The sequence below is a fragment of the Netta rufina genome (genome assembly GCF_964035555.1).
Source record: "Netta rufina genome assembly, chromosome: 1".
Taxonomy (NCBI): domain Eukaryota; kingdom Metazoa; phylum Chordata; class Aves; order Anseriformes; family Anatidae; genus Netta; species Netta rufina.
In genome coordinates, this window is record NC_140123.1 from 8,548,430 (window position 1) to 8,559,670 (window position 11,241).

An 11,241-nucleotide genomic window follows, 5' to 3' on the forward strand; every position below is an offset into this window, starting at 1 on the left:
TCATTGACAATGAGGGCACACAGAGTGAACACCTCAGATGTAGACCTCTACATGCAAATGTTTATGGTTTGAATGAATTGCCCAAAGACAGGTTTCTAGTCTCATTTGAGATGCCTTAGGGCACCCTACCTGACTTTCAGACATTTCTCCAGATGGGAAAGATCTGTAGGCATATATTGTACTGTGGATCTGCCAGGACATCCCAAACCCTTACACTTATGTGAGGTAAATCCCACCACAGGTATCTCAGCAGTATCTTCTCTCTGTATCTTGTCTTTGTATCTTATCTCTGCCTCCTTATCTGCTGCAAACATTTCAATCTATGTCATGCGTTCTAGGACAGTGTCTATTTGAATTTGTGTCTTGAAGTCAAGCAGTCCTACAGTCAGTCAGAACTTATTCACAGTCACTGTAAAATAATGTGGAAACCACACAAAGAAGGAAGCATTTATACTAACATTTATTCATTCTTCCCACTGATATTCTTGAAAACTGGTGTCACATAGAAAGGCTGATATAACTAAGCTGAAACAAAGAAGGGACATATAGAGAGTTTATTCAGTGGTAGATTTGGGGTTATCCAGAAATGACCGCTGGGCAATCAGTACTTTATTAGAAGAGTCTGAGTTGTCAAGAGGCCTCAGCTGGAGTGGTGACCTGCTATAGCCAGGAAGACTTGTGGGAGGAAAGCCGGGAAGTGCTCTGGAACAAACCTGGCAGTTGTGACAAAAGAAGCTGTGTGCCCATGGAATGCAAGAGCCCCCCTGGATCATGGCTGCAGCTCTGATTCCGCCCACATAACCAAACCTCACAACACTTTCACCCCCTGCAGCTGAACTAGTATTGCCAGCCCTGCTTCCCTCTGGCACCTGTTGCATTTGCGATCTGGGTTTCTGCTAGAGGTGTTTGGCTTCTACCCCTGGGCACCTCTGCCTCACGTTATAATTGTCCTCTTATCATTTATAGTTGAGAATGATTAGTCTAAGTATTAATGATTTTTGTACCGCTTACATTTTCCAGCCATCTGTTAAAACCTTTTTTTGCAGACCCAAATGGGTTTGGTGCTAGGCCCAAGTAAATGCAAATTTAAAAATTCATGCCAAATAATTTAAGGTCCCGTAACACCCCAGCTCCTCACACAGGGTCTGTGAGTGGGGCAGGGCTTTCACTGTGCTTCAAGCTTCACTGGCCCTTTATTTGAGTAGCAGCAGGGAGAGGAGGTCAGCAGAAGGCAGCAAATAAACTGATTCTTGTGAAATTTATATTTCCTTTCTGGGGCAGTGGTGATCAGCTGGGAATTTTGGCAAAACCTTTGTGGATTATTCCCTCGGAGTTAAAACACATTGCAGGATTTTTGCCTCCTTGGCTCCAGCTTCCCTTTTCCTTGCCAGGTGTCATTATAAGGATTCAAGAAGGATGAGTAATTAAAACCCATAAAATGAGTGTGTCTGACAATTAAAGTCAAATATCTGATGAAGTAGTGGAGGTGACAGGCTGCAGGTCTGATGGACCATCCACCTCTGGGCCCTGTGATGGCAGGAGGGTCATGGAGAAGGGACCCATCACATTGGCGACCCCGAACTCCCAGCTCTGCAAACACCTTGGCACCCTTGGTGGGGATCCCACAGAGCCACCCCAAAACCTCCCACCACAGGGCCACCCCGGGGCTGAGGTGGCAGCGGCGCAGTGTTGGGACTAAAAAGAGTGAATGGAAAAAAAGGTGTTTTTCCTCACGAAACTAATAAAAACAACAGTGTAAAGACTTAAAAAGGAGGAAAAAAGAAAGCGGGGCGGTGGCTTGAGTGGGGGAGGCCTGCGTGGAGAGAGGGAGGGGCCGGGCCCCGACCTCGGCTTCTCCCGCCCGGCCGGCCGGGGACAGGGCGCCTGCGCCGGGGGCAGCGGGGCCGGGGGTCGGGGCTCGGAGCTGGGGATTTGGGGCTGAGGGGCTGAGGGCTCGGAGCCGGGGGCTCGGGGCACGGCGGCAGCGGCTTGAGGAGCCACCTGCGGGAGGCTCCGCTCCGCCCCGCTCCGCCCCGCTCGGAGCAGGCGGCCGGGGGAAGGCGCCCCCGAGCCCCCTCGCAGGCGGCGGCAGGGATGGGACCGGCCCCGCCGCCACCTGCCTGAGCCGCTCCCGCAGACGCCGCCGCCGCCTCCTCAGCGGGGGAGCCCCGGTAGGTCCCGCCGGGGTGCTGGGGGGACACGGGGTGCCGGTGAGGGCTGCGGGAGGGGGACTGAATTTGGAAGCCCCTCTGAACGGGAGCATGACCCGGCGCCGCAGACAAAAGGGGTAAAAGGCTGATGTGCGGCTAAGCGGCTCCGGAGGGGGAGGACAGCCCTTCCCCGGCTGCCCGCTGAGAGTTAGAGACCCCAAAGGGGGCTGCCGGGGCATCGGGGAGCATCTGGTGCGAAAGGCGCTGGTGGCAGGGCGACTTGGTGGCGGTGCACGCATCGGGATGCACAGGAGGAGTTGGAAGTAGTCCTGCGAGCCCTGTGCTGGGCTTCGCATCCTTAGCTTGCTCTTGCAAGCGTGTGCGAGGGTCTCCTTGAAGCTGTAGCTGGGACAGCTCTGAGGAGTGAGGTCTGTGGAGCACAGCAGCAGCAGCCACCCCACAGCAGCAGCAGCCACCCCACAGCACATCGCCCAGGTGGCCAGATAGCCCCTGGCACGCGTGTCCCTGCCTGCCGTGTGCTTTGTTCAGCTGTGCCGCAACCCCTTGCGAGGAAGCGGGGAGAGACAAAAAGGAGAGGAGGGAGGGTGGAAGGAGGCAGGGAAAAATGTTTGACAGAAATTGGACCGAGAGGTAAGCAGGCAGAACACGAGCCCTCTGTGTGTGTGTGTGTGCGTGTTGCCGATGCGCGTGTCAGTGCCCACTGTTGTATGTGCTGGCAGACGCCGTTGGCCTGCCGGTATCAAAGTTTGTTTCAGGGTTTTCTGAGACGTCTCTGCTTCCAGCCCTCCGTCTGGCGGTGAGGCTCTGTAACTCTTGCACCGCCTCAGCATCGCGGGCAGGCGGGCAGAGGTTGCAGGGTAATGGCAGTAACGCTCCCGCAGTTGTTGCAGCGCGACTTGATTGCTTCTGCTGTGCTTTAACAAGTTCTGCGACTAGGAAAAGCAGCTGAGGTGCTTTGGCACGGTGGTAACGGTAATTTGGTTCACCTCTATAGTTCGGTTTGAGGCAGGTTTTTCTCTCTCATGCTCTCTTCCTTTTTCTTTCTCTTTTGCAGTGTTAATCATTCTGGCTTCCAGTGCTGTGGAAGAACTTTGTTCATTTCAAAATGTAACAGAGACTGTTCCGTTCATGGGCTTTCATACTGTACATCCCAGGATTTATTGCTATTTAACCATCTATTACAAGAACCACCCTCGAAGCAGTGAACTCTTCCAGAAAAATTACTTGCTTATAAGAAAATGATTCGTGTCCATTCTGAACAAGGCAGCTCTCTTTCACCAACATCTATCTCAAGGCATGAATACCCATAGCAGGCAGGGAAATGTGTCTGCAAAGTGTTTTAGTGGTGTGGGGAGCCCCAGGGTAGCTGTCAGTGTTTCCATTCTCCAAACAATTTTAATTCCATTAGCAAGTGTGATTATGTACAAACCGCTTTCTAGGGGGATCCTATGCTGGATATCAGAGCAGGGCTTTGTACTGAGTCAAAGGGTGGATTGAGTTTATGACACAGTTTAAATAGAAACAGAAGAGCAGTACTACAGTAGAACAGCACGTCGTAATTCATTCACTATCGTTTTGTGATAGCTGTTCAGGGAAGTGCTTGCTTCTTACCAGTTTGCTCTGTCTGAGAACATCTCTCAGAGTCACCCACAAGTAAGTAGCTGAGCAGAGTGTGTTTGTTAACATTGTTGCGGTTGCATTGTTATTTTTTTGTTTGTTTGTATATGCTTTATTTTAAACAAAAAGGAAAAAAGAGAAGAGGCTATCCGGTAGGTTTCTCTTTAAGTTTGCACTGTTTTTTTAATTCCTTCATTCTTTTGCTTAACCACTTATTTTTAAAGAGGGAGGATCTACACAGCAAGACGTTCTGTGCACTAATTTGGCATCTTGTTAAAAAATAAGACATTTACTCTATTGCAACTGACAGCTGATTTATTACCAGTTATGTCTCCAGATGAGACATAATTACAAAGACATCTGTAAATACCTTGGTTTGTGAGCATCTGTGGTCAGGTATAAACTTATGACTGTGTTTTATTGCGGTTAGGTTTTAATAACCTTTGAAATAATAGCAAAGTTCTGTAGCAGATGAAAAGGCTGCTTTATCCCGTGTATCTGCGATGCGATTACCTCACAGAAGCTGCGGGGAGGGTGTGGGAAGGCCTGCCTAGGGACATGAAGTGGAATACGTACCGCTTTGACAGAGCACGGTGTAGATACAGATACGGTCTTTCTGAAGCCTTTTTTCAGGACAGAGTGGAGTCGCAGCTCTTGCCGTGGTCTCTTCATCGGGCGGCTGCCCTCTGCTGTCTAAAACTGCCTTTCCAGCGTTGGTGCTTCTGTGGAGGGGATGGTAGGGAGGTGAGGGAGGGCAGGTTGCCGGGAGAGGCAATTTCCCAGCTCCGCTGATGCTCTCGTTGGAAGCAGAGGAACTGTTGGGCATGCTGTCCCTTCATCGGGTCGCCGTGCTGACAGGCACTGGGGATTCTTGGTGCTCGTGCAAATAACAACTGACAAGATGCTTCCAGTTATCCCCTGACAGCTAAATAAATCAGCTGAAGGCCGGCATTGACTCAGTTAGCACAAATGGTTTATACATCCAAGAAGTGGCACGAGTGGTGCAATTTAAGTAGAGATTCCATCTATCAAAAAAGCTTCAGATGTCATTTATGGGAATTACTTTGGTGTGAAGCAAATGACAGCAGGCTGCATATAAATATGCGCTCCTAATAATGAGATCTGCTACCTGATGCACTGCCTAAGTGTGATTTAGTCTTTCTCAGCAACAGTAAGCGCTCCTGTGTCACTCCTCATTGTCACCAGTGAGGACAGTTAACAGTTGACTGATGCTAGTGTATATCACCATTGTGAGGATACAGCATTCATCACTGTTACCTTCTTTTTGTGTATTTTCCTAATCGCTCTTTTACAACAGATACATCTGATATACAGCAAGTGTTTCTTATTACATGAATCAGAGACGATCTGATTTGATAGCTTGCAAAACACAGCCAGCACCCAGTATTAATCTCTGCCATAGATAGAGCCAGAGGAGCTGCTGGTTTTCCTTGAATAAATAAGCAAGTATTTTCTGATTTTGTGGCATTTAAGATTATGCATGTCTGATTTATGTTTAAAATGGCCTGAATTTTCTGGCATGATTTGCCTGTTAGGTATTAAATAACTCATTCTATAGAAATCATAGAATGGCTTGGGTTGGAAGGGACCTTAAAGATCATCTAGTTCCATGTGTAGAGCTTAGAGCTTAGTTGTTCCAGAAGAAAATATATCCCTTTAAAGACATCCTATTTGTTATTTAAAAAATTATCAACGGAATGACTGGTTGCTTCTGACAGAGTCAGTACCTGCCTCTGTGGGTATCAGTAGCATCAGCTCTGTTCATCTATGTCTGGTTTTTGGAATCAAAATGTTTTGATTTCCTCTCATGAGTCAATTGATATCTTGAACATTGTGTGCTTTAATTATAGCCTCCATTCCCAAAGAGGACGCTACCAACAAAGAAGGGATCCAGGCCTAATATTTGAGTTGGACACCTTCAGACTTCATCAGTTTGCAGTGTTCGAAGTCTTTTTCAGCAAGGCTTAGGAATGGCGTGTGAGCAGCATTGGAGAGAAGGATTTTTCTTTTTTATTCTTAGATAGCTGTGGTCATCTCCTGCATGGTTTGCTTTGATTTGCTTGGTTGAGGTATTTCAGGAATGATCTTGCAGTTGTGATCAGCGTAATCTCAGCAGGGTTTAAATATGTGTAAGCTCAACATAATTGTGAAGTTTTGTTTGAATAATCCTTGTATGAGGGAGATCCTGCCTGCCTTCTTGCCCAGGGCACAGTGCCTCCTGCAGCGATTCAGCTGTATGGCTAATTTTCAAGTAAACTAAAGTTACACATTTTCTTGACACAATACTAGTGCACGCTGTTCTCTGCAGTCTGAGGCACTCTGCCTGGGGTTCATAAACACATTTACAGCCCCATTTGCCTCCCCGTGCTCAGAGGGGGTTGGTTTGCATTTCTAATTAATTAAGTTTATGAAGGAATAAGTCAGTATGTTAACTGAAAATTCCCTCAGGAGCTGTAAGCTTGCTTCATTAGCTGACTGTGTAATCACGATTGGCCTTTCTCATGTAAGCTTAGGGGAGGGCGAATGCTATGTGGAGCAGAAACCTTCCTCTGGTGTGAGCTGCAAGGAGAAGCAAGTCTCCTGTGCGATCACGTTGTGCCAGCCTGTTCTGTTAGGGTTATCTTTTTCCTCCTGCCTTTTCCTACCATTAGCATGATGTTTCTGGCTAAGACAGCAAACTGAGGTGTTTGAAGGGACCCCTCTCAGTGATGTCAGAGGGTAGGTGGGAGCTTTCAGAGAATTCTACTGCAGCTGGATTACAGCATTCTCTAAAGGCATTTATTCTTTGCAGGAGTTACGGTATCTGGGTGCAGGAATTTATGCATAATGTGAGTTTTCTAGACACGGAGTAAAGACAAATACCGTAACTTGTCACTGACGGTAACTGGGACTTGGTGGCTCAGCACACCTGGAGGTTAAATATCCTGGGTTTCATGTGTTAACCTGGGACTTTTGCTTCAAGATACAGGCTGAGGCATTAGTTTAATGCTAAGAAGCCTGAAGAACTTAATGCTATTTTGCTCCGCTCAAATTGCTTGATTTTGACCAAGTATCATAGTTGCTTAACAAACCATTGCTTAGCAAAGCAAATTGATCTTGCAACAAGTTTGGGTGAGTAACTGGACTTTCTTTTGCTTTCCACAGACCAGCATTCAGAATGGCAGGCTTGTCCACGTTAATCCTCCTTTTGTGTGCTGCTAAAGATGTGATGCCCTCCAGTCCTCACTGGAAGCCAACATGGCCTTCCTACAGAGTTCCAGTCATCCTGCCACAATCTACCCTCAACTTGGACAAGCCACAGTTTGATGCTGAAGCCAGACTGGATGTGGTATCTCCCTGCGGCCCAGCCTGCCACAAAAGTTCTCCGCTGCCAACTTACGAAGAAGTGAAGAACTACGTGTCCTATGAAACCTTGTACGCTAACGGTAGCCTCACTGAAACCGAAGTGGGCATATACATTTTGAGCAGCAGTGATGGGTCTCAAGGCAAATCTCGAACTAAGAGGCAGATCTATGGTTATGACAGCAGGTTTAGCATTTTTGGGAAGGACTTCTTGTTGAATTACCCGTTCTCCACGTCAGTGAAGCTATCCACAGGTTGCACAGGGACACTGGTGGCTGAGAAGCATGTTCTTACTGCCGCTCACTGTATCCATGATGGCAAGAGTTATGTCAAAGGAGCTCAGAAACTGCGGGTGGGCTTCCTGAAGCCAAAACTGAAAGATGGCAGCAAAGGGGCCAATATCACCAACTCAGCAATGCCTGAAAAAATGAAATTCCAGTGGATCCGAGTGAAACGGACACACGTCCCCAAAGGATGGATCAAAGGCAACGCCAATGATATTGGCATGGATTATGACTATGCCCTGCTGGAGCTCAAGAAGCCTCATAAAAGAAAGTTTATGAAGATAGGTGTGAGCCCACCAGCAAGACACTTGCCTGGAGGGAGGATTCACTTCTCTGGCTACGACAACGATCGTCCAGGAAATCTGGTGTACCGTTTCTGTGATGTCAAAGATGAAACGTATGACCTGTTGTACCAGCAGTGTGATGCCCAGCCAGGTGCGAGTGGATCTGGGGTGTACGTGAGGATGTGGAAGAGGCAGAATCACAAATGGGAACGTAAAATTATTGGAATATTTTCAGGCCATCAGTGGGTGGACATGAATGGCACCCCACAGGATTTCAATGTAGCTGTTCGCATCACACCCCTCAAATACGCACAGATCTGTTACTGGATCAAAGGCAACTACCTTGACTGCAGGGAAGGATAAAGACAATGAAACTCCATGAAAGCACTTAATGACTGGTTTTAATTACTCATATGAGGAGAGGCTAGACTTCTGCTGCAAACGTGTGTGATACATTCTTGTAACATCAGGATGTGAGATGTAGCTTTTTGAGCAAGCCACCTTGTTCTCAGGACTGGGGCTATGTGGTGCTGTCATTACAACTAGAAACTTGCTGTCATTACAACTAGAAACTGGGGTTAAAGGAACATCATCTGGGAGGGGAAGGAGCAGGTGGACTTGCTGAATTTGCAGCTGAGCAACTGAAGATTAATGAGGGGCGGATCAGTAAACAGTACAAAATCAGAACCGTCTCCAAAGAATCCTATAAAAGGGACGCTGTTGACTATCTCATACCTATGATGTTTGTTTTAATAAATCCTAGGATTAGTAGAAATGCTTTGATCTGAACTTTTAAAAGAAAATATTTCTATGCTGTTGGGGGCTGAAGAGGGGCATTTAATAGTGTTTGCAACCCAAACATTACAGCTTTGTGTTCCTGCATGAGAAAGGGAGTGTGAAAAGGGCAAGGCATGCGCTGTGGGAGATGAATGCCACACAAATAGCGTGAAGGGTAAATAACTGCATAACACTTCTAACCTTCTTTCAGCCTGAGTGATCTGAGACTTTATTAGTAACATAGTTAAGAAAAATGCTTTTTAAGCAAACAGACCTTGATGTTGCAAGGACTTAACTGTGAAGGTGATGTTGGTCACATGAGCAGTGCCATTGCATCCTGCTTTGGGAAACATAGATCACACATGGGCTTAAATCTTTTTAGCAGCTGGGGCACAGCCTCATACCTATCAGGATCCCTACGAATATTCTATTATAGAAAGCATATGGGGATGGAGGTTTGTCCTCTGTTATGTCCTGCATAGATTATTTTTTTTTAAGGAAAATTTAATGTCAGCAACTGAGACATTTCATAGGGGAAGCCTGTCTTGCTCTTGATGATGATCTGAACTGCTGACTGTAAAGCAGGCAAAGGGTAGAGCAGGACAAGGGTTTTACTGAATTTTCCACGCTCTCTGTTGACAATCCATGCTGTCTACCTAAACATAAATGAAGTAGAAGAACCCTAGATTTATAAGTGTCTCTCTATCATATCCCTTTCACAGCATAATTTGTACAGCACTTTGACTTCCTTTTCTTGTGTTGTTTGAGGCAGGGACCACCTTCCCTGTCAAATTTTTCAGTTACAAATAGTTCTTGGCAAGTGCACAGTTCAGTAATTCTGCTGAAACAGAGCCAAATTGCAGGATGTAATCTGAGTTACTAGGAAGTGATGCTCTGCTGTCTTTTATAGACATCAACAACTTATATTTTTACTACAGCGGAATTGTAGTTTAAAACAAGAAGTGCCTTGTATAAGTAACATCAATCCAGCCAAACACTTGTAGCTTAGCAAACAGCATTGGGAAGTCAGCATGGTCTGTACAAACGGTGTTCTCAGGTGGATCATGCCACTGTTTTACAGTAACATAGTTAAGTACATGCTGCCATGACAATATTATTTTCTTAAATAGGAGGATAGACACTGGCTCCAGTTCCTCTTCCATCCATCTCTCACTGTCTCCTGAAGCTTACCAAGTTGCCCCTGGCTCTTGATGTTATGGGGCAAAGGCAAGGCCCTGGTGTGAAATGGCAGAGCTGGAAGGAGTGAGTCTGAGCAGGGCTTCCCTATGCTATACAAGGAAAATGTTAATTCAGCTAAGCCTTTCTTTCACTCTACTAATTACTGTGGCATTTGTAAACATATGCCTGATGGTGCTTTATCTTTGTGATGGCTTTGGCTCTAGTTCTGAAAGCCATTTGTGCTAGAGCTGCCTATGATTATTATTTTTATAGGTGCAGCATATGAAAACATGGACCCTCATGGGTTTTTGGTGCACTCAGATACAAGCAGCTACTAATGCTTTGACGTATGAATAATCACCACATGTATCTGATGGTCTTTTTCTGCCTTTTTAATTTCCTTTACTCTATGACTGTTGTCTGGAGCACTTTTGTTTGAATGTATCACAGTGAATAAAGAAAGTTATGGAATTTCAATGCAGATATTCTTGTATTTGTACTATACTTGTGTTACACTTTCAATCTTATTGCACAGTTACTTATTTGTAAAGGCATTCAAATGCAGAAAAGATACATTAACATACTAAATGCTGCTTGTTTTCCTTCATTTTTTTTTCTTTCCACCTCTTATGCACACACACACACACACACACATATATATATATATATATATATATATATATTTCAGTGGGATTAATTACTGTTTTTTTGGACAGTAGAAGTCAATCTTAGCTTTTGTATGATTGTTGTAGTTCCAAAGCCAGTCATAAGTGCAGATTAATAGGTTATTTTCAGCTTTAACTAGACTAAAGTGTCACATTGCTTTTATTAAATTTAGGGCCAATAAACCGTAGACAAATTTGAACTACTCAGTATAAAGACATAAGTCAGGTCCATCTTTCTCTTTCAGTTGATGCAGTAAGAAAAAAGTTCCTGCGAAGCCAACAATGAGACCGACAGTTTTTAGGGGAGCACTGGAGTGCAGAAGTGTTCTACTGGATTTGGGAACTGCTGCCCATGAAATTTCCTGATATCTGGATGTGGGCTTGAGAAAATAAAACCTGGTTTAGTGTAGGTATTTCCCATCCACTAGGCCTATGTTCTCAAATACTTTCTCAGACTATAGGCTGAGATCTTTTATTCTCTCAAGATGATGGGAAGAGTGGAGTTGTGATTTAAACTGTAAGGAAGATAGTCATGCAGCCAAAATAATTCATCAAGGAAACACATGTAAATAAATTATATACAAGCATGACACTAGAAATTTCATTGTCCAGCTGATCATGACTGCTGATAATCTGCAGAACTGAATTAAGTGCCTCATTATTTTTGTATTTTAAGGCGGAGCAGTAAATGGGGATACAGAGGCTTTTCTGGTTGTGAATGGCAATGGTTATTAATCTTCTGTTCCTGCATCTTGAAGGGGCTGACATAACATAAATTCTGGTTAATACGCTATAACTCCCTCAGAGAGCACTGTTGGAGCTGGAAGGTAAAGTCTCAAGACAGCACAGAACATGCCGAGCTCTTCCAGAGCACACAGTGAACTCGGTTTACTGAAGACTG

General features: G+C 45.4%; 1 protein-coding gene across 2 annotated transcripts; it reads left to right on the plus strand.

The window, feature by feature from the left end:
• The first annotated feature begins 1,940 nt into the window (after nucleotides 1–1,940).
• Nucleotides 1,941–10,222, plus strand: PRSS23 (serine protease 23). Of its 2 annotated transcripts, XM_084292713.1 has the most exons (3): nucleotides 1,941–2,171; nucleotides 3,226–3,824; nucleotides 6,954–10,222. In XM_084292713.1, exon 3 carries the CDS (start codon nucleotides 6,967–6,969, stop codon nucleotides 8,080–8,082), a length of 1,116 nt encoding a protein of 371 aa, XP_084148839.1. In that variant the 5' UTR covers nucleotides 1,941–2,171; nucleotides 3,226–3,824; nucleotides 6,954–6,966; the 3' UTR covers nucleotides 8,083–10,222. The 2 variants fall into 2 exon arrangements, with proteins under 2 accessions (XP_084148839.1, XP_084148838.1); XM_084292712.1 differs by lacking the exon at nucleotides 3,226–3,824.
• The last annotated feature ends 1,019 nt before the right edge of the window (nucleotides 10,223–11,241 follow it).